Consider the following 23566-nt stretch of genomic DNA (forward strand, 5'->3'; position numbering starts at 1 on the left):
GCTTAGAAGGTGGAGACAATCTCAGATTTCAAAAATAGCATACCCTAGAAAAGCAAACAGTTTTGCTTTTTATATATAAAAAGCAAACAGTTTTGCTTTTTATATATAAAAAGCAAAACTGTTTGCTTGTTTAAGTATTATCAGACATCCTAAATGATTAATAGACTCTGGCTTTTTCAGTAAACCAAAGTTGGAAGGATCTTTAAAAAAAAAATCCAACTTAATCCTTTGTGGAGCCCCCCCCCCACCCTTTTTTTTTTTGGCTGCATAGCATATCTTAGTTCCTCAACCAGGAATTGAACCTGTGCCTTCTGTACAGAAGGGTGGAATCTTAACCACAGGACCACCAGAGAAGTCTCCTTTGTGGACATTTTTAACTGTCTAGTTCTTTTTTATTGTTTATCCAAGCCCTTTTCTTTTTAGGTAAAATTTAAATCTTTTTTTTTATCTGTTTGTTTTCATTTAGTGTTTGGGAAGCTACTTTGTTACTATTTTAAATTCTGTATTTTGCTGATTTATATTATTTTAATAGTATTCTTATTTTTCTTTGCATAACTTTTATAAAGCTCCATAGTGAAAAACGGGAAAAGAAATCTCCACTAATTGAATCAACAGCTAATATGGATAATAATCAGTCACAGAAGCCCTTTAAAAAGTAAGTAAAATATTAAAGGAGATTTTGTTATTTTTTTAAATGAGTTGGCATGATAGACACAGATATAGTTATTAGATTTTGTGGATCTGAGAAAAATTAATACATTTATATTGTATTTTGACCTTTTGTTTTTATAGTTATTTTAAGGCTTTTTTTCCTTTTACAGTAAAGAGACATTGATTATTGAGCCTGAGAAAAATGCATCCCGTATTGAATCTCTGGAACAAGAAAAGGTTGATGATGAAGAAGAAGGAAAGAAAGATGAATCTAGTTGCTCTAGTGAAGAAGATGAGGAAGATGACTCAGAATCAGAAGCTGAAACAGGTAAAATGTGAAGGATAAAAGGATTTTTAGTGAAATTTTGATGAAGAATAATGTAAGATGAGGTCAGACTTTAATTTTGAAACTTTTCAGACTGACATGATATTTAAGATACCTGCCAAGCCAGCAACAAGCCTGTAAATTACCTTTCAGGAGTGTTAGAATTTTAAGTATAGTTGTGATTGTATTGTTCTCTAATTACCTGGATGCTCTTGATCACCTCTGTGTTTCACTGACCTATATTTTTAAGTTTGAAGAAGGTGAAGAAGCTTTGAAGACTCCCTTTGGGTGGTACAGATAGGGTTAGATGGGTTCCCAGCAATTCAAGAATGCTCCTGCTGCTTTCTGAGACCCAAGTACAGGAAGCTGGCTCCCAAGTATTTCCTGAGTAATAGAAAGTTGGGACTGAGTCCCAAGAATTTTTCCTGTAGACGTGTGGGGAAATTTATTTTGTTTTGAGAAATTTTAAAGATATAGAAAAATATAATAAACATTCACACTCAGACTACCAAAACTAAGCAGCTATTGACTTTTAGCTATATTTGTTTTTAATTTTCTTTTAATAAAATTAAAACTGTTGTCTTCTTTAATCATCACCCTAGTCTACTTCTCTTTCATTTCTTTCCCAAATTACTATCATGAGTCTTTTCCTGAATCTCATAATCCATTGTTATACTCTTATCTTACATTCAAAAATAATATATAGTAATTATAAGGTTGTTTTGTGTTTTATTTTCTACCCTAGAAATCGTTATGCAGCTTGTTTTTTTTTTTACTTAAAAGTTTTGTTTCTATCTATCTGTATCTTTTTATATGTAATCTATCCCTTCAGTTGCTGTATAATATTCATTAAATACATTGACTTCCTTTTTGATAAAAAATTAACATAATTCCCAATGTTTTATTGTAAACAGTCCTGGAGCAGTCATTTTATAATTATCTCCCTGTGTATATGTCCAAGAGGTTCTCTAATAGATATACTGAAAAATTGGATCATTGAGTCATATTTTCATTTTTCACAGATGCTGCCAGATTGTTTTGCTATAACAATTTAAATCCTTTTTATTATCAAGGGTATAGTTTCTGCATTTTTTTCCTCTGGCTCACATTTTTATAAATTTTGTTTACTGAATTGCTTTTATTCTTTACTGCCTAATCACTCAAAACTTCTGAAGAGTTTGAGATTCCAGTATTGCCATCTTTGAGTTGTGTAACCTGGCATTTTGGTATTTTAACATATTTACCAGAAATAGTATTTCATTTCCATTAAGATTTTTATCAATGCAAGACTATCATCATAATCTCAGGACTAGTTTGGTGATCAAGTGGTAAACACAAAGGAGCCCTAGAATCCCTTGAACTCCCCCTGTTTCCTCTGGACTCAACAACAGCAGTTTTGAATCAGACTATTTTTACTCACTCAGCAAAATATTTTCTCTAAGAAAATGTGAGAAGTTAAAGTTTACTAAATAAACATGTCAAAGAGCATATTGTTAATTCTATTTCCCATTAAAAACATGATACTGCTAAATAGGTACAGGCTAGCTTTGTTGCCAGGTGCTTTGTTATGAATTTCCTTATTTTCTTGAACTTACTAGTACTACAAGTAAATTATTTTTTGGAAATACACAAAGAGTTTTTGAGGTTTATAAGTGGCTAGATTTTAGTCTCTAGGAATTTATTAATAATTTTTTATTTATTGCTATCACATTGCTGGTCAGGTAAGTCAGCATATCGTTTGCCTTGATGACACAGTAGTATAAGTAAAATTGGAAGTAGAACAACAGGTAGTCATTGAATATTAAAATTTATTTGTATAACATGCTAACTAAAATATTTCTAATTATAAAAGCAAATTATACGAAAATCAGCATGTACAGTGTTCAAGAACATGAACTGATTCATGCATGTAATTGTGGATGTAAGTTATTTAATCTGATTTCTCTGAAATCAGGGTAATAATACCTGCTTTACATGGATATCATATAATAATTACTCTGTAATAAACATTAATTTTCATATATTGTGTAAAATTAAAGTTTACTTATTTAAATATGATGAATATACATGTTTATCTAATAATACTTCAGTTAAATTTGTTCAGTTCATTTGAAAGATAAAATGACACCATTGAAATTTAAATTGACTCCAATACAAGTATTTAAAGTTCCAGAAAAACATCTATTTCTACTTTATCGACTATGCCAAAGCCTTTGACTCTGTGGATCACAATAAACTGTGGAAAATTCTGAAAGAGATGGGAATACCAGACCACCTGACCTGCCTCTGGAGAAACCCATATGCAGGTCAGGAAGCAACAGTTAGAACTCGACATGGAACTACAGACTGGTTCCAAATAGGAAAAGGAGTACGTCGAGGCTGTATATTGTCACCCTGCTTATTTAACTTATATGCAGAGTACATCATGAGAAACGCTGGGCTGGAAGAAGCACAAGCTGGAATCAAGATTGCCGGGAGAAATATCAATAACCTCAGATATGCAGATGACAAACCCCTATGGCAGAAAGGGAAGAACTAAGGAGCCTCTTGATGAAATTGAGAGGAGAGTGAAAAAGTTGGCTTAAAGCTCAACATTCAGAAAACGAAGATCATGGCATCTGGTCCCATCACTTCATGGGAAATAGATGGGGAAACAGTGGAAACAGTGTCAGACTTTATTTTCTTGGGCTCCCAAATCACTGCAGATGGTGACTGCAGCCATGAAATTAAAAGACGCTTACTCCTTGGAAGGAAAGTTATGACCAACCTAGATAGCATATTCAAAAAGCATATTACTTTGCTAACAAAGGTCCATCTAGTCAAGGCTATGGTTTTTCCAGTGGTCTTGTATGGATGTGAGAGTTGGATTGTCAAGAAAGCTGAGTGCCGAAGAATTGATGCTTTTGAACTGTGGTGTTAGAGAAGACTCTTGAGAGTCCTGTGGACTGCAAGGAGATCCAGCCAGTCCATTCTGAAGGAGATCAGCCCTGGGATTTCTTTGGAAGGAATGATGCTAAAGCTGAAACTCCAGTACTTTGGCCACCTCATGCAAAGAGTTGACTCATTGGAAAAGACTCTGATGCTGGGAGGGATTGGGGGCAGAAGGAGAAGGGGACAACAGAGGATGAGATGGCTGGATGGCATCACTGACTCGATGGACATGAGTCTGAGTGAACTCTGGGAGTTGGTGATGGACAGGGAGGCCTGGCATGCCGCAATTCATGGGGTTGCAAAGAGTGGACACGACTGAGCAACTAAACTGAACTGAAAGTTATTTTTATGTAGTTAATCTCCTCTCTGTGAGATATGCTTTGGCCCCTAGTCTCTAGTAAAATTTTCTTGTTGTTGTTCAGTCTAAGTCATGTCCAACTCTTTTTGACCTCGTGGAGTGTAATATATTAGGCTGTTCTGTCCTCTAGTAAAATATGTCATTACAAATCAAACTACAGGCACATATGCACCAAGACTAGCACCCAGATCTCCTAGCTCATAAGAAGAATTCAAGAACTGGAAGTCCAGATAGCTCAGAGATTTGTTACCTAATTTTTTCTTAATTGATCCCTTCTATACAACTCACTGGGCTTCCCTGGTGGCTCAGTGGTAAAGAATCCGCTTGCCAGCTCATTTTCCCACAGCTTTCAGGTTCGGACGCACTTCAAGTGCTCAGGAATCACAAAGAACTCTCGTGAAAATGTGGTTTGATTCAAAGGAGCTTCCAAGTTGGAGGACAGGACAGGACAGGATGTATCCCAGTGTGGATTATGGTGGTGCTGCAGCAGCTCATCACCAATCCCCAGGGGTTCACCTGCCTCCCAGGGTGAATGCAGGTTGTTCCAATGGCCGTAGATTAATCTGTCTTACCGTGTCTTTCAGTCTGCTTAGGGTCAGATTCCTGGAAAGAGCTGAGAGAGGAGCAGCTTGTTCCTTGTCTTATATACTCCTGAAAAGCCTCCAGAGTTAAAAGCTACCACTGCCAGTTAAGATTTCTCAGAGGTCCAGCTCATTGTCTGGAGCCTGAGAATGATTTAAGGAGAAAGGAGTAAGCCATATTTCTGCTCACCTCCAGTCTGAAGTTAAAGAGGTCTGAAGAAAGAACAAAGCATATACAATGGAATCCAACTTGGAGGATATAAAAAATGAAATGAAATATTCTTGTACAGCATACCTGTTCAAATTAGCATACAGTCATTTCAGCCTTTCTAAATAGAGTTAAAAAAATAAAAAAAAATCTTCCTGCCAAGCAGGAAACATGGGTTCGATCCCTGGGTCAGGAAGATCCCCAGAAGAAGAAAATGGCAACCCACTCCAATATTGCCAGAAAAATCCCTCGGACAGAGGAGTCTGGTGGGCTACAGGCCATAGGGTCGCAGAGTTGGATGCGACTAAACAGCAACAGCATACAAACTCTCAGTATTGGGCACTGCTAACTAGCAAACCTCCTGACCTTTGGGTTGAAATTTCGTTGTCTGTAGAATGGAAAGAATTAGACTAGGTTATCTGGATAGTTCTTTAAAGTCTTCTATTCTGTAAATATGGATAGAACTAATCACTATCAAATTGTGTTATGTTAGTTCCCAATTTGAAGTTGAAGCATACCAGTCACTCTGCTGGGTTTCTCAGAAAGCTAACTTTAAATGTTTCTCTAAAGCATTGTACTTGATAATTTTGTTCTTCCTGTTGCTAGTAGCTAGTTGTGCCAGGAAAATTTGACTCGATCTCAAGAATTAACCCATGTAAATGCTGTGTGGTTCCTTCTCTCTCACTCTTTTAATATCAACAAGGCTTTATCATACTTTATTTGGCAAGCTTGAGAAAGCAGTCATTTCCCTGTAGAGCTGCAGCTTGACCTGACGATTTCTAAACTGTTTCTTTTTTCTTTTTGCAGGGTTGTTTCCTTGGGAAACTATTTTATATTAAATAACTATTTTGCTGGATTTTCTTTTGTTAAATATTTACAAAACCAGTTTTAAATCAGTTTCATATAAATCAGATTGAAAATAGGGACTCAACCAAAAGTTTAATTTCCTTCCAAATGATTTATACATTTTTGAGAGGTAGTTGAAGGAATGAGGAAAGGGAAGCATAGTTTTGCTTTTAGTTTTTTCCTTTAGAACATGAAGTTTTTATTCTTCATTGAAGTCAAATGAATATAAAGGGCTTCAATAACATTGATAATGTTTACTTAAGTTGAATGATGGACACCTGGGGTTGGTTTCATTATTACTCATAAACCAACCATAAATGTTTGCATATGTGCATATACATTCTTTGATGTATTTATTTCAATAATATAAAACAAATTTTTAAATCTAGAGAAAATAGGAAAAAATGAGAAAATGCAAAAAAATATGCTGAACTTTATTTCTCCTTCCAGACTATAAGCTTTATGCAGTTATTTTGTCTTTTTGTTGACTGATTTATCCCCAGTGCTTAGGACAATGCTTGAGGTATTAGGCGCTTAATAAATATTCATTGAATTAATCTCTTCAGTTAGATGGATTGTTTCCCAGGAGGATGGTTTAATTAAGAGTATACATGATTTGTACTTAATTATGCTGAGTAGGCTTAGCTTCTGTTGAATGAAAAGAGATTTAACAATGAGAAAAAAAGCTTATTAGACTGAGTTTAGCTCATTCAGTTTATTTGAAAAGCTATGGTAATAGTGATTTTTAAATGTGTCAGTTTGGCCTTGTCCTTTGATATAGTTTGAGATTATGCTTTCAGCCCTATTAACATAGGGAAGAGAGGTAGTATAATAAAAATGAATATCTCATAGAGCTTTAAAAGCAGTATATTTCTTGCCAAAAGTATAGAAAGATACCTGTTCTATCCCATTTTGAAACTAAAGGAATACTTTAAAGCTCAGTTAAATGACTTTTGAGTATTTGAAAAGTTAACTTTTCTAGTTCATTTATAAATTATAGTTAATTTAAAGGTTTAAATTTATATGTGACTTGTGCTAAAGGCTAGTTTGATTTCTGTGTTCAAATAGTCTTTGAATTTTTGCTAGCATCATATTGATTTTTTTCTAGTATTTCAAAAATCTTTTTTAAGTGATCAATTATTAGTTGGAAATTGTCTTGATACATCATTGGAAGAGATTTAACCTAATTCAGCTTATGTTGTACCCATTTAACTTTATACCTTTTAGGGATGAGAAGGAATGCTCTTTGTGACATTTAAATGTAACTGTTTGAAAGGAATGTAATTACTGACAAAGAGCAGTTTCAGATGTCCTAGAACAAAGAAGAGCTATAAGTTTTAGATAAGCAATATGGAATTTTTTGAAGTTACGTTGTATTCAAGTGTTCAGGTTTTAAAAATTAATTAAAAATTTTTTAAAAAAATTTCCATAGTGTTAGAAATACGAACGTCAGATTTTATTTGTGCTTTTTATTCTTAAAAGTCTGGTTATGTGTCATGTTCTTATTTAAGTCTTGTACATATTGAGACATTTCTAGAAACTCCTTGAAAAATTCTCTTGTTAAAAGGGATGATAGTGGGAAAACAGATATACAGTATTAAATACTATTTTAAATACCTCTGAAGCTGAACTCATCTAGAATCATGACTCTTAATGTTCTTTTTCTTTTTTTTCCTCCTAAAGATAAGACAAAACCCATGGCTTCTGTAACTAATGCCAATACTTCTAGTACACAAGCAGCTCCTGTAGCTGTTACAACACCTACTGTGTCATCTGGTCAGCCAACACCTACATCACCTATTAAGAAGGTAAGACAAAATTGTGTTTGTTAAAAAATAAATGTATTCTGTGTAAGTACCATTTGAGTTAAAGCATGAAGACAGTTCTAAGTTTAAGGTTTTAGAATAAAAATACTTTTTCTTTACTGAGATTTCTGCTGAACCTGTTACATTCTTTTTTCAAATACTTTTTGCAGTTGATATTAGTTAATCATTAAAAAAATAAAGAGGAGAAAAATAAAATTTTTCGTATAAGAAACTATTGAGCATGGTAGTTTTTTATTTCCTTTGACTTTTGAGAAACAAGAGTTTTGTATCTTTTATTTCTATTGAGTAAAGGTACTTTTTGGTAATTTGACGTGTGTATAAGTTAAGCATGAAAAAAACTGCCACAGGTCACTAAGGCAACTGGAATCTTGATTTTCTAGTTCATTTACAAAGCACCAGGTATGTCTGAACAAACCAAAGGTCAGCTGCTGACCCCACCTCTTGTTAGTTGTTGTGACTCTAGGCGAGTTACTATCTTCCTTATGTGTTCTCCCTAAAAAGGACAAAACAAAAATGATAGTAAAGAGAGAAAATAAGTTATCATTGTTAAGCAGTAATTGAAAGAGCTTGGCTAGTCCCAAAATGTTAGTTTCATTTCTTCCTCTTCCTTATTTTGTTCTCCATTTATTTATTATCCTTCCTACTTTACTTTCTCCACCAAACAGTGCTTTCCAACTTAGTGTGTTGATGTTCAAGACTTCTTTTCCCTGATGTTTCAGAACCCATACTCTTTTAAACCCATATTAAAGATTAAGGGTTTTTCTGTGGGGGTTTTTTTTTTTTTTTTCTTCTTCTTTAACCTACTGGTCTCGTTTTAAAGGCTTCTCCCTACCAGCCCTTACCTGTCTTTTATGAGCAAACTCATTTCCCTCTCTATTACACGTTTGTGCACGCACACACACATAGGCACTCACCCTTTTTTTTCTTTTCTCAGAACTGTTTTAAGAATTGACTGCTTTCACTGTAACACAGTATTCCTGAATACTTGAGTATGTATTTAAGTACAAGTGCATTATCCTTCATTACCACAGTGAAATCAATATACTTAGAAAATTTGACATTGATATAAAACATTATTTATGCTAATATACCAACCATACTCAGAATTTTCCCAGTTGTCCTCCTAGTAATACCTTTCTGGATTTTTCAAATCTAGATTTTTTTGACTTTTCAGGGTTTTTTCTTAATTTTTCAAAATTTTTGATTTTTCAAATTAAAGGTCCACTCACAAATTACACATTGTATTTATTTATCATGTCTCTGCCTTTGGACTTCTTATTTTGTTGCTTTTCTGACATTATTTGGTTTGCATTGGTTTGAGGACTGATTTTAAATCCCCACAGCAGTTCTATCATATTGTCAGTTTTGCTATTCTTTGGATTTGATACCAAGTGGCCACAATTTGAGCCTTTTAAAATCATAAGCTAGAGAAAGACCCGTACTATTATTAATAATCCTCCCCTGAAACTCTTCCAAAGGAAAGCAGTAGAGTGAATTTTTAATGGTAGAAATAACATGAATTTCACTTGTACAGTTTGAATATCAGGAGACTCTGACTAAATCATCTCACCTTCTATATTCTAGAACTGAGGGCTTCTTAAATGCAATTAGAAACTATCTTCAAATGGCCATAATTTATATATGCTTTAAAATTAAATTCTCCAGAAGCAGTCTCTCTGCAAAGTTTTCAAGATAGTTATCATAATGGGAGTTACCATGAGCTGCTTTAACTAAAGGTTTATTTAATTATAGAACCCCATTTTACTTCTTCAGTGAATACTGAACTTTAACTCTTTTGATTTATTATCTGTTAGAACTACAAAGTTATCAAAAAGTTCCCATAAGCTCCATTCCCGCCAAGAAGCCAGCTGTTAGTCTTTTGAGTATTTAGCTAAGCCGTCTCTTTCCTACTGTAGTCAAATAATTACAGTAGGTTTCTTATCAATTATATTTTTCTCAAACATAACCCTAGATTTATGGCAGGTTACTTCTCAGTTTATGCCAACTGCCCTCACTGAAAGCAAATGCTTAATAGCTCTGTTAGATGAGTGGGCCAATTATCTCTTTGCTATAAAAGTTCTTATTTTATTATCAATTATTAATCAGAATTGATTCTAATTCTTAATTAAGTTGACCTAATGACAATTGTTTCTCTAATTTGTATATTTAGAAACTGCATTTTATTCTCAAGTTGAAGATTACTTTAAAGATTATTTTGTTTCAGTATTTGTTCGTAATGTTTTATGGCCAAATTTTATTCAAAGTAATAAAGTCTTGTACAAAAGAATGAAGTATTTTAAAATTTAATCAGTATTATGTATGACTTTTAAAGCCTGTTATAGTCAGTGATACTGTATTTACTTTAATTTAGCATTTTAGTTTTTTTTTTTAACGTTTTAAGATTTTCCCTGTAACTTAGAGACCTAACAAATTTCCTTAGATGAATTCTTAATTTATAAATGCATTCTAAAAGATTTTGTAATTAAGAGTTCTATTTTTAGGTTGCCACTCACTCCTCAACTTCTGTTTTTTAGACACAGTTGTCTTAAGTTCTCTAGCTTCTTCCACCAGTGCATAAGCCTTATATAAATAGACACACATACACATGAACATTCATGACAAGGAATAGATCACAACCCTGAAAGCTCTAAAACAGTATTAAATATCACTTATATTCTGTAATAACTCCTGACAACTATAGAGAAACATAGATGTATTCACTTTAAAAGTTCTTCTCTTCAGTTGTTGACTTGTCAGCTAAAATTGCAGAACTATTTCTGTAGCAATGAGATCAAGCCTATAATTTGTGGATATATTAACTGTAAAACCATTAGTTTGATCTTACGATTTAACTAAATAGTAAGTTTATTTCATTATTTAACTTAATAAGTTAAATAATGTTTTATATTAAAACTTTATCTTAACAGTAAGTTTATTGTTAGTTAACATTTTAACTAACAATAAGTTTAACTAACAATGTTTATATATATAACTCTGTAGTCAAAGTAAATATTGTTGGAATCTCTAAAAAAGATTATCTATTCTGCTGTCTACACATACATTCCAGTACATGTAAACTAGATTGTCTTTACTAGATGGTAAAAATTTAGAGTTGTCTTGATTACATGTTCTTGCTAATTGAACCTAATTATTGTATATAATAAAATTCAATAAAAGACTAGGTGCTGTGGGTATATGAAGTATACCAATAAAAGTGTATAATTGTAAAACAGTGGTTTTAAAACGGAAGAAATCATTTTTGATTTGAGATAGTGGAGTTAGGACATTTGTGACATCTTAAAGAATGTGTAGGTAGTATTCCTAACAGAGAAGAGAGTTTGTATAGTTTGTTGAAACGGAAGAGAAACGATGTGATTAGGGATAATATAGAGTATTTTTTCAGGAAAAATGAGTTGTCAAATTTGATTAATTTACAGGATACATATATGAAGTGAAACAGGAAAAGTAGAGCCAAACTGTGAAATGTTTTCATTCCTATGGTAACGTTTTTGTGATCTGATAGATATAGGGAATCATAGATATTTGAACAAGGCCGTGAGAGAATTATTCTTTATAGAATATTATTCTGATACCAATGTACAGGTGTATTTGAAGGCGAGAGACTGAGTGAGAGAAGGTTTATTAGAAAGTCATTGAAGTTTCCCAACATGATAATATAAATCAGAAGAGTGGCAGTGGTCTTATATAAAGGAGAGGAGGAGGTTTAGAGACTTGTCACTTAATTTATAATTGCAGGAAGATGACAAAGAACAGGTCTAACATGACTTTCAAGTTGCAAATGCAGGGGATTGGGGTTTCCTCCACAGTCCAATGGTTAAGACTCCCTGCTTCCACTGCAGGGACCGTGGATTTGATCCCTGATCAGGGAACTAAAATCCCACATCCCACATGCCTGCACAACGTGGCCAAAAAAATTTTTTTTAGGGATTGAATAGATTACTGATGCCCGTAACAGAAATAGGGAACCAAGAAAGAGCTGGTTTGGAAATAAAGGTGTTACACTTTACACATTGTTTCCGTTTCCGGTTCCAGTTTTCCTTATCTATAGTCCATTCTACAGGTAAATAGAAGTTCAGAACTGGGACATTAGGAGTGAGATTGAGTTGCAGAATAACACATTTGAGAAGAAGCTGAATACAATGCATGAGGATATAAAGAAGACCCTACTCCCAGCACTCAGAAGGAAATATAAAGAGAAGATAGGATATATGAGAACAGACTACTGGAGTGCTTATGTTACAGGGCTATGACAAGGAAATTTGTTACAACAACAGCAACAAAAAGACCAAGAATGGGGGTAGTAAGAAGAATAGGAAAGTCAAAATAGTGTCCTGGTTGTAAAAACAAAAAGAAGAATCTCAGGGAATAGGTATTCTTGAGTTAACTCAAAGAGGTTCATTTATACACCAGAAATAGAAAGATGCCTTTGAACAGATAACGAGTTCTTAAATTAAAATTTATGTTAGATAGAGAGGAGGTATATCAGTTTTAACAGTGCAACAAAATTTCTAACTTGATAATACTGCCTCATTTTTCTCAACTCTAAAATGATAGTAAAGTTCTATTTCATTGGGTGGTTGCAGGACTAAATGAGATAACCCATATGAAGCACTTCTTTTAGGCCTGACACAAGTGAACATTTGTTAAATGTCGCTTCTGTTGTAACATTCAGCAAATATTATTTACTATTTTATCATGGAAGAGTAAGATTTGTTTCTAGTTTGAGGAAGGTTCTAGGGGCAGAGAGGATTAGCAAACCATAGTCTGTGGGCCAAACCTGGCCCGCTACCTGTTTTTTGTACAGTCTGCAAATTAGAATGCTTTTAATATTTTTAAATGGTTGGCAGAGGCAGGGGAAGATTAAAAGAAAAAGAGTATTTTGTGACACAAATTCTAACTTCACTGCCCCTAAATAAAGTTTTATTGTAGCACACCCACGTTCATTCACTTGTATGTTACCCATGGCTGGGTTTGTACTGTAACAGCATAGATGAGTAGTTAAAGCCTAAAATTTACAACCTGACCTTTCGTAGAAAAAAAGTTTGCCAGCCTGTGTTCTCGAGTAGTGTGACATTAAACTCTGAAATCAGTAAGGAATCATCGCAGTGCCTATCATACTGAGTAAAATATTACAGAGCTTCCTGGACTTTCTCAGCCAAGGGAGACTTTAGTGCTTTACTGATTTTTTTTCACAGTGCCATTTGGCCCAAAGGAATACCTCTTTATTTCATTTATTAAGTAGTTACTACAAATAAGTTAGTAATGGCAGTTTGTGCTGTGTCCAACAGATGTCACTGTACTTCACTTAAAATTTTAAAACATTCCACAGCACTCCTGTGATTTTGTTCTTGCATCTTGAATGCCTCAGTGCACATTTTGGAAACTGAGAAATGCTGTTATGTCTTGAGTCTCTTTTCAACCTTATTGATAGGAATTAATTACTGGAAATACTAGAGACTTTTTTGTCTAGAAAGTATCCAACATTATGATGCTTTTAACAAGTTCTTTTAAACTTCTGTTATGGTAAACCTGGGCTATAAATGTGAAAGAAAGGTTGTTTTGGGTTGTTTAATTGTTTAATTATCCATATCCTGTGCTTGTAGTAACTAGTTAGTTGCTGTGTTAACCGTCTATATTTAACTGTGGTTAAATATTTAAACTCTAAGTGCAGTTGATGAAGTGAACTAGTTTAAAGATTATGGGTGTTTCGTTTTTAGGGCTGTTGGAAAACTGAAGTGAAATAAATATTTGTACAAAATTAGTTTTTAGCTGACATGTTTAATGTTTGGTAGAAAAATCCAATGATAAATTTAAGGCTATGATATTTAAAATATTAATGAATTTAATATTATGATTAGATATATATTGATGATTACTTTTGTTGTTGATGATGGATTTAAAATTTTTTAACTCTAGTACAAAGTGAATAAAAACAAAATTCAAGTGCAGTAGTTCACTCCATACTAGAATATTACCAGCTCTCTGTGCCTTTAACTGCGTTAGAAATTTCTCAGTTAGATTTTTTCGAATGCTCTTATACTAAAACTGGAACTTATTCCCAGTGACTCTTATTAAAGATTGGAGAGTTACCCAGTATCGGGGTTTTACTTTATTATAAAATTCTTTTAAAAAAGGAGAAAAGTCTGTTTTGCTCATAACTTCCTTTTATATTTTCAAACTTTCAATCTGTGTCTCTTTACCTGTCTTATTTTAATTGGCTTTAGTATGATTTCATTGCTCCTATCATGCCTGTGGTGGAATCAGTAGATCCCGCATCGTGGAGGCAGGGCTTGCGCAAAACTGGCATTGTTCTTGTGCCCAGTAAGGGCGAAAAATCTATGGTGAGGCTTTTCCATGTGCAAGGATTTATATTAGGTTACAACATAACAAGTTTAATGTGAATATTGGTTTCAACGATGCATGGTTTTAAGTCATTATGGTGTGCTCATTTCTCTTCTCTGTATTTGCATCATAATTTTTCTGTGTGATACAAAGTGTGGAGTGTGTGTTCTTAAACCTAACATCTCGACAGGTAATATTTCTTTTTTCAGTTTTAGATCTTTACATTTTGACTAAGACATTAACCTGCTTAGTAAGTGTTTCTCCTGAAACTATTAACTGTAATTTTAAAGTGTTTAATCTGTAAGCTTCTCCTTTCCAGTTTAAGAACTGATCGGTCTTGATAATTTTTTTCCTTTTCCTGAAAAATAAAATAAAAACAGTTTCCAACTTCAGCTACAAAAATTTCTCCCAAAGAAGAAGAGAGAAAAGATGAGTCCCCTGCATCTTGGAGGTTAGGACTTAGAAAGACGGGCAGTTACGGCGCACTTGCAGAAATCACAGCATCTAAAGAAGCTCAGAAGGAAAAAGACACTGCAGGTGTCATGCGCTCAGCTTCCAGTCCCAGACTTTCCTCCTCTTTGGATAATAAAGAAAAGGTAATCTGTTTCACAATTTGGTTTCTATAAGAACTATAACAAGTGGTTCTCTACTGTGTATCATTATTATATCTGTATATCAACTTAATTCACTTGACTTAATGAATGACATGAAAATACAAATGTACCTACCTTCAGCCAGTATCTATGTGGAATATAATTATTGGGGAGATAAGATGTATTTACCCAAAACATAAATTATGAGACTGTACTCAATTACAGGAATCCTTTAGTCTGTAAAATCTATCAAGTGATAAGCTAATTTTATTTATTAAGAAAGATTTTCAAAATTTAGGAATGCATTTGTTTTAGACTGTGATTATACTCATAGGTTGCATTTATCCAATATCTACAATTTCTTTACCTACTTTTTCATCTGATACATCCCAGCTTTGTCCTAGTGAGCAATTTTAAAAGCTGTATTTTGAAAGGCATTATTAAATTGCATTAAATACAGTGTACCACAGTTCATTCAATGCTATTTTATGTAACTGGATTATTTATTTTCCATTGCATTTTTAGTACTCAGATATTTTTCCATATAGTTTTCTTGTACTATATAAGAATGTTTATTTATATGTACTGAAATTCAGAAATGAATTATTCATAAAGTATTGTTAGGATTTTTATTTTTTATAAATTTATTGTCCTATTGTCTCCAAGTACTTGGTGGATACCATATAATGAGAATATAACAGATTCCATTACATGGCATCTACACTCTTAGATTTGGATAAATATAATTGAAATAATTTTTTGTTTTATATAATTATATTTTTAAAGCATAGAATATAAAAGTAGTAAATAGCTTATATAATGTAAATAATTGAGACTTACAGTGAATCATATTTGAGAACTCTTCTCTCTGAAAAAAATAAGGATGTTTTGTCTTATAATACTATGTTACAGTAAATAATATGTTACAGAAGTTTTAGAAACAGTCATTAAAATGGGGAGGAATTTTTCTTATGTTAAAATGATCTAATTCTTGATTAAGAGAGAAAGAAAAGAAAATTAATTTGAGCACTGTCATTTAGTGCTTATAGTCCTTGAGTATTGATAGACATCAGTTTTAGAGTTTAGCTAGGAATGATGGAAATACTATCAAATAAACTGTGATGACTGTGTAATTATACGTTGTTGCATACTTTTTCCATACTTTTAGCAGCACCTGTAATCATCGCACTGATTTATTTTCACTCTTTTTTTTCTCGCCTTTGTGTAGGAGAAAGATAGTAAAGGAACTAGGCTTGCATATGTTGCGCCTACAATACCAAGGCGGCTTGCCAGTACATCTGACATTGAAGAGAAAGAAAACAGGTGGGTTCATTGTCATTTGCTTTATTTATTTGTTTTTTTACTATGAAATCTTTACTATCTAGCATGAGAGTTAAAATATGAGGGTTGGGTTCTTATTACATGGTATGTAGATTTCAGGAAGAAATGGAGGGTGTTCTAATAGTAATAACACCCGGTACGTGGATCTGAGGGGGTACAGAATTTGGTATGTTCATGAAATAACAGTATAAATAAAGGCATTATGTTTGTATCAGAGGGAAAGGACAGTGGTGGCAGATGAGGTTGCTGACTAGCATATGCTTCTAAATATTTGGAACATCATGCAAAAGGAGAAAGAAGGGAGAAAAAGCCATTACTTAATCACTGACAACATTTTAGTTTGTTTCTTCACTTTTCAGCACATATAGAGTATGAGAACTTTTTAATAATGATTGTAGTCATGTTATAGTATTCAGTTTGTGTCTTTTTCTTTCACCTGAGATCTCATAAGCAGTCTTACATGTTAGCATGTTGACTGTGAGGGCTACTCCATATTTTCTAAGGGATTCTTGCCCTAGTAGATAAAATGGTCATCTGAATTAAATTTGCCCATTCCAGTCCATTTTGGTTCACTGATTACTAAAATGTCGATGTTCACTCCTGGAGTCTGAAGTCAGGTGGGCCTTAGGAAGCATCACTACAAACAGAGCTAGTAGAGGTGATGAAATTCCAGCTGAGCTATTTCAAGTCCTAAAAGATGCTGCTGTTAAAGTGCTGCACTCATTCAGAAAATTTGGAAAACTCAGCAGTGGCTACAGGACTGTAAAGATCAGTTTTCATTCCAATCCCAAAGAAAGGCGATGCCAAAGAACGCTCAAACTACCACACAATTGCACTTATCACACATGCTAGCAAATAAATGCTCAGAATTCTCCAAACCAGGCATCAACAGTAGTAAACTGAGAAATTCCAGATGTTCAAGCTGGATTTAGAAAAGGCAGAGGAACCAGAGATCAAACTGCCAGCATCCATTGGATCATTGAAAAAGCAAGAGAGTTCCAGAAAAACAACTACTTCTGCTTTATTGACTATGCCAAAGCCTTTGTCTGTGTGGAGCACAACAAACTGTGGAAAATTCTGAAAGAGATGGGAATATCAGAACCACCTGACCTGCCTCCTGAGAAATCTGTATGCAGGTCAAGAAGCAACAGTTAGAACCAGACATGAAACAACAGACTGGTTCCAAATTGGGAAAAGAGTATGTCAAGGCTCTGTATTATCACCCTGCTTATTTATTTAACTTATATGTAGAGTACATCATTTGAAACGCTAGTCTGGATGAAGCACAAGCTGGAATCAAGATTGCCGGAAGAAATATCAATAACCTCAGATATGCTGATGACACCACCTTCATGGTGGAAAGCAAAGAGGAACTAAAGAGCCTCTTGTTGAAAGTGAAAGAGGAGAGGAGAGTGAAAAAGTTGGCTTAAAGCTCAACATTCAAAAACGAAGATGATGGCATCTGGTCCCATCACTTCATGGCAGATAGATGGGAAAACAGTGGAAACAGTGACAGACTTTAATTTTGGGGCTCTAAAATCACTACAGATGGTGACTGCAGCCATGAAATTAAAAGATGCTTGCTTCTTGGAAGGAAAGCTATGACCAACCTAGGCAGCATATTAAAAAGCAGAGACATCACTCTGCCAACAAAGGTCCACACAGTCAAAGCTATGGTTTTTCCAGTAGTCATGTATGGTTGTGCGAGTTGGACAGTAAAAAAGGCTGCATGCTGAAAATTGATGCTTTCAAATTGTGGTGCTGGAGAAGATGCTTGAGAGTCCTTTGGACTGCACAAAGATCAATCCAGTCAGTAATCCTAAAGGAAATCATTCCTGAATATTCACTGGAAGGACTGATGCTAAAGCGGAAGCTCCAATACTTTGGCCACCTGATGCGAAGAACTGACTCCTTAGAATATACCCTGATGCTGGGAAAGATAGAAGGCAGGAGGAGAAGGGGATACAAAGAATGAGATGATTGGATGACAGTACCGATTCATGGACATGAGTTTGAGCAAAGGAGTTGGTGATGGATAGGGAAGCCTGGCGTGCTGCAATCCTTGGGGTCACCAAGAGTTGGATACGACTAAGCGACTGAACTGAACTGATGTTAGCATGTAATTCAACAAACATTGTTTTTCATCAGTACATAGTATTTGTAGAGTAGATCTGCTGATATTAAAGTCACCATTCCCCCTGCCCAAACTATGGACACTGAAATTATATAATATTTTGTCATCATAAATAAAATGTCTATAGACATTTCTATTTCCCCTCATAGGTAGAATTATTCCTTAGGTATAGAATCTTAGAACTGGAATCTTAGTGAATTACTTTCATTTCTTAATAAATATTCCAAAGTGTTTTTCTAAGGGATTTTACTAGTTTCTACTTCTACTGTGTTTATTAATGTGCAGCTTCTTTAACTCTATTTTAAAATTATCTGCCAGAATCTGAAGGATTTTTTTTTCCACAGAGATTCTTCAAGTTTGCGAACAAGTAGTTCATATACAAGAAGAAAATGGGAAGATGATCTTAAAAAGAATAGCTCAATTAATGAAGGATCAACTTATCACAAAAGGTAATAATATAATTCTTAAGTAACGTTGATGTATTCTTTTATTAAAATATGAGGCAGTTTGTTTGGAGCTCTCAATTTAATATTAAAAATGTGCCTTTATATATTTTTTGTTGTTTAAATAAACCTTCATTTAAAGACACAGAATCTATATTTAACAACAGGTTGAAAATTTGCTCCTACTTATGCCTTCCTATTATGTATTTTTAAATTAAATATTTTGAAGTATCTTTTAGATTATATTGAAAAGGAATTCTGTATATAATTACATACAAGTCAATTATGTAATTGGAGCATTTGAAATAGTAACTTGATTTATCTCATTTGGTGACTTGAAAAGTTTTTACTTGTGTTAGAACTCAGAGTAGTAGAAATGCCATGAATTGGAATGTTGGTAATATATTGGAGAGGGAGTAGAATATCTATGCATTATTTTTTCTGCTAAAAGCAATCAAAAAGACTAAAAGATCAACAGATATAATACAGGCATGGGTCACTCCTAAGGCTGTGACCCATTGCCGAAACTTTTTTTTTTTTTTTTCTTCAAAAATGTTAGTCTTAACTTCCCCTGCGTAAAACCAAAGTGTTTTTCCAGGCATGTCCATATGACATAGAGCAGTTCCAGAAATGTAAGCTGTCAGATCATCTTTAAATCTTGTTGGTGGGTGGGGGTTTAGTAAAATGATACACTACCAAATTAGTGAAATCATCTAGACTCTAGCAAGTTGTAGGTGCAACTCTTGGTGCTGGAGCCGGTGGTGTATTTAGGAACACAGTTTTTAAGATTTTTTTCCTAGCCTTGTGAATCTGTATAATGTATAGACATTGACTATAGAATACACCTACAGACACATCCTATATAGATATGACTCTTTCCTTTAGTTGCTCCTTTGGTAGAAGACAAGATGATTTGATTAGTTCTAGTGTTCCAAGCACCACATCAACACCAACAGTTACCTCTGCAGCTGGGCTTCAGAAAAGCCTGCTTTCCAGCACAAGCACTACTACAAAGATTACAACGGGTTCTTCCTCAGCAGGCACACAAAGCAGGTGAGTCACAGATACATTTTGTGTTCAGGCCTCCTGTGTGCTTATGTATGTGCATGCATTTTTGTGTAGAAGATTGTGGGGCTCTGGATTTTTTCATTGACCTGGTTAAAATTATTTACAAACAAAAATTGGTTCCAAAAGAGGCAATTAAATGTCTGGGGAAAAAAATTAAGTTCCTGACTTAAGAACTTTTCCTTGAATTAAGCGCCTTAAAATGTAAGTTTCTCTTTGACAGCTCTGGGTGAACTTTTTGGTTCATGGTTGAAAGATGTCTCACGTTGTGTTTAAAAAAAAAATCCATCCCTGTAGTCACATGTTTTCAGCTGCTAGAAAGTGCTTTCATTGTTTAGCTGTTTTCCTTTTCTCTTTTTGTGTTGCTGCTTATGGTGCTATAGTACCTCAAATCGTTTGTGGGCTGAGGATAGTACTGAAAAGGAAAAGGACAGTGTTCCTACGGCAGTGACCATTCCTGTTGCTCCAACTGTTGTTAATGCTGCAGCTTCTACCACAACCCTGACTACAACTACTGCTGGCACTGTCTCCTCCACTGCAGAGGTCAGGGAGAGACGCAGGTGTGTACAGGTCATAGTAGCACTGCTGATATATCTTGCCCAATGATGTAAATTGTCTGTTTTGTTCTGTTTTTTAATCTTGGAAAGTTGATGTCCGTCTCTTCAGTAGGTTAATACAATGTGATAACCTATGTCAGCTAAAACTCTGTAAATTGATATAATTAGCAATTATTAGCATTTAGACTTGGTAATCCACCTGTGACAGTTCTTGTTTAAAGGCACTGAGCCAGGCAGTTATCTTACTTAGCCATCTTAGTTTTAATGGTTGTTAGAATTCAAAAAATTTTTGTAGTGAAGATCTAAATACGTGCTCTGAACCCATATCAAGCAAATCATACTCATAGAAAATTAGATGTAACATGAAAAAGACAAGTTTTTTATTCTTCTCATTGTTTCCCCCTTCTACTTCATTGTTAAGAAATTTGATGCTTAACAGGTTCCTTTTTGTTGTTGTTATATTTGAAATTTTCATTTTAAAATTCCCTTGTTTAAGAATGCCTTCTTAGGCATATGTGTTAGCCAAATAATTTTACATATGTTTAATACATTCACTTATTTCTGAAGTTTAAATTCTGGTATTTGAACATAGAAGACACTTGTTAAATTTTTTAGAGAGTCTGTGAATTTATTTTGTGTGCTAAAACATACTTAGAGCACTGCTCTCTTCTTCCTGTTGCAGCCAATTGGTATGGAATCACAGATGTGGAAAGGAACTTACTATTATCTTTTATGATATCCTTTACAGAAGAAAACTGAGTCCCAACAATATTAAGCGACTTTGCCACTTTTATATGATTAGTGTGAGAGCTAAGGCTAGGCCCAAGATTACAGGAGAATCTGTGCAGGGTTCTTTCTGTCTGCTGTATTGCTCTTTGTCCCTAGCTTTGAATTTGGTTTTACCTCTTGGGAAAGAATATTTTAGGAAACTAAATGTAACCTCTTTAAATATTTTATTCTTTCAGAATTAGCCACATAACTGATATTTTCTGTAACTAAATTACCAACCAGATTAATCTGGTTTTATTTCTGGCACATAGTATTCATATGCAGACAGTCTTATATATCTTTTGTCTCTGATGCCTAGCAAAATGCATGGCTTGCTGTAAAAGTGGTAGCATCTTTACAGTAAATTTCTAGTGATTATATGGAAAGTAACAAAATGTTAAATGTTTTGAAAATTTTTTTTAGATTAAAATTTTTTTTCTTTCCTGTCATTGCATCTTTAGTTTCTGTCAGTGTATTTCATTTCTATTTTTATGGTGAAAGTTAATGATACTTCAACAGCACTACAGGCATTTTGTGATTTGAATACCAGTACAGGTCATATCATATTTTAATTATGCTTGCTTGATTTTTCTCTAAATTTAGTAAGTTTTAGGTTTGGGGGTGTTTTCAGTGAGACCACTTAGTCAACAGAAATTAGAGGATCATAGGCATTCATTCTCTTCTAGTGAAAATAAATTTAAGGGCTTTCCTTTTTTGGAAGGCAGTTAAAGGGGAAAAGGTTTAAGAATTCTTGATTTTTTTTACTCCTTGTCTGCCTTAATCCTAAAATAAGAGTTCTCTGTGGGTCAGAATTTCTTCTTCTGTAAAATCAGGTATTTAATTCACAATTTTTGACTTCTAGAATCCTTTCTATTTCTAGCATTCCATACTTTAAAATTTTTTTCCAGTGACGAAGCCAATGACTATCTCCCCCAAATCATCAGTTGTTCAGAACTAGTAAATTATGATTCTTAATCTCAGATTTATTTCTTTATGTTGTTGAAAAGTATTAAGTTTCAGCCTTTTAGAATTAATCCTGTAAGATTTTAAAGATTGTGAATTAAATATTTAGTGATGTTAAGACACAACAGGTCCTATAGTGTAAGGAAAAAAATGTCTATTGACATTTTTCCTAGTCTATATTATAGAAAATTTGTCTTGTTTCAGTGATGTTTGCAGTAATATTAATGTTTGTGTTTTGTTTGATGTCAAATACTTGTTTGCAATTTTGACCTTGCTGTTTGTCTTTTTTTTTTTGGCCACTCAGCTTGTGGGATCTTAGTTCCCTGATCAGGGATTGAACCCTGGGCCCTCAGCAGTGAAAGTTCAGAGTCCTCACCACTGGACTTCCAGGGAATTCCTCTGTTTTATGTTTTAATTAAATGTTATTAATTATTTCAAAATGTATATGGTTGAAAATTTTCCCCTGTATTGTATATATGGTGATTTGAGTTTGCCATTCCCTCTCCAGGGGATCTTCCCAACCAGGAATTGAACTCTAATATTCTGCATTACAGGCAGATTTGTTACTGTCTGAGCCACCAGGGAAGCCCTGAATATTCTGTGGCTTAAAAAGATGTTAATACATTTATGCCGTTTTTATATACCTTTACATATTCACTTTTAAATACTATATACAGTTACTGTGTACACTATTACGTTCCACAGTAGTTTTGAGTTTTCCTGGTTTTATTGATCAGGTTTAGGTTAGAATTTTCTGTTTTTATAAAATTTTTAGTTGATTAATTGGAGGGGGGAGGCATCAGGGAGAAGAGAGGAGAAGCTCACTTTAAATAGATGAGTTCCCTAGTGGCCTAGAGTGGAAGATTTCACTACCATGGCCTGGATTCAGTCTCTGATGGAGGAACTGAGATCCTGCAAGCCTCGGGGAATATCAAGATAGACAGACAGGTGGAGCATGATGAAAAATTATTTCATTGTTCAAGTATTTCTAATACTCCATAGCCTTTTCAAACTGCAAAATACTACCTTACCAATAACTCCATATGTGTAGTATGAATTCCCATGGTTTCGTACAACTACTCATTTTTACCATTTTCCCTTGACTCAGCCACCTCCCATTTGACCACTTATCTTCCCTCTGGAAGGAAAAGTGCTGAGTGAGAAGCAAGAGTTGGTATTGCTTTTTAGAGATGTAATTTGGTTGACAAAAATATAAATATTATTGAAACAAACAAAAAAAACCAAAAACAAACAAAAAAAAGATGTCAGTTGCTCAGTTGTGTCTGACTCTCTGCAACCCCATGACCCCTCTGTCATGGAATTCTCCAGGCAAGAATACTGGAGTGGGTAGCCATTCCCTTCTCCAGGGGATCTTCCCATTATAAATAAATATAAATGTCTCAGCCAGTAAATGTTAGGGAAAGAAATAATATACAGAATAATTGCCTTTACTGGGGGAAAAGTCCTTAATTTAGAAATAACCTTTGGATTGTTCAGAAAATAGTGGGCAGTCTATGACTAGTAAGTAAAATTACATACCCTATGTAGTTACAAGGAAGAAATCCAGTATGACAATATGATACAGTAATGTTTAAGGCAGCAATGAAATTTGG

General features: G+C 34.0%; 1 protein-coding gene across 5 annotated transcripts in view; it reads left to right on the forward strand.

Annotated features, from left to right (window-relative positions):
- Positions 1–23566, forward strand: part of PPP1R12A (protein phosphatase 1 regulatory subunit 12A) — a 164493-nt gene that overhangs the window by 103581 nt on the left and 37346 nt on the right. For 3 of the 5 annotated variants that reach the window (XM_055587054.1, XM_055587050.1, XM_055587070.1), the window contains exons 7-14: positions 567–655; positions 822–979; positions 7584–7708; positions 14470–14685; positions 15911–16005; positions 18502–18606; positions 19486–19653; positions 20049–20225. In XM_055587054.1, coding sequence (XP_055443029.1) covers positions 567–655; positions 822–979; positions 7584–7708; positions 14470–14685; positions 15911–16005; positions 18502–18606; positions 19486–19653; positions 20049–20225 — 1133 coding nt within the window. The remainder of the gene's footprint in view (positions 1–566; positions 656–821; positions 980–7583; positions 7709–14469; positions 14686–15910; positions 16006–18501; positions 18607–19485; positions 19654–20048; positions 20226–23566) is intronic. The other 2 variants (XM_055587064.1, XM_055587059.1) reach the window with 2 other exon arrangements.

The sequence above is a fragment of the Bubalus kerabau genome, chromosome 1 (genome assembly GCF_029407905.1).
Source record: "Bubalus kerabau isolate K-KA32 ecotype Philippines breed swamp buffalo chromosome 1, PCC_UOA_SB_1v2, whole genome shotgun sequence".
NCBI lineage: Eukaryota > Metazoa > Chordata > Mammalia > Artiodactyla > Bovidae > Bubalus > Bubalus kerabau.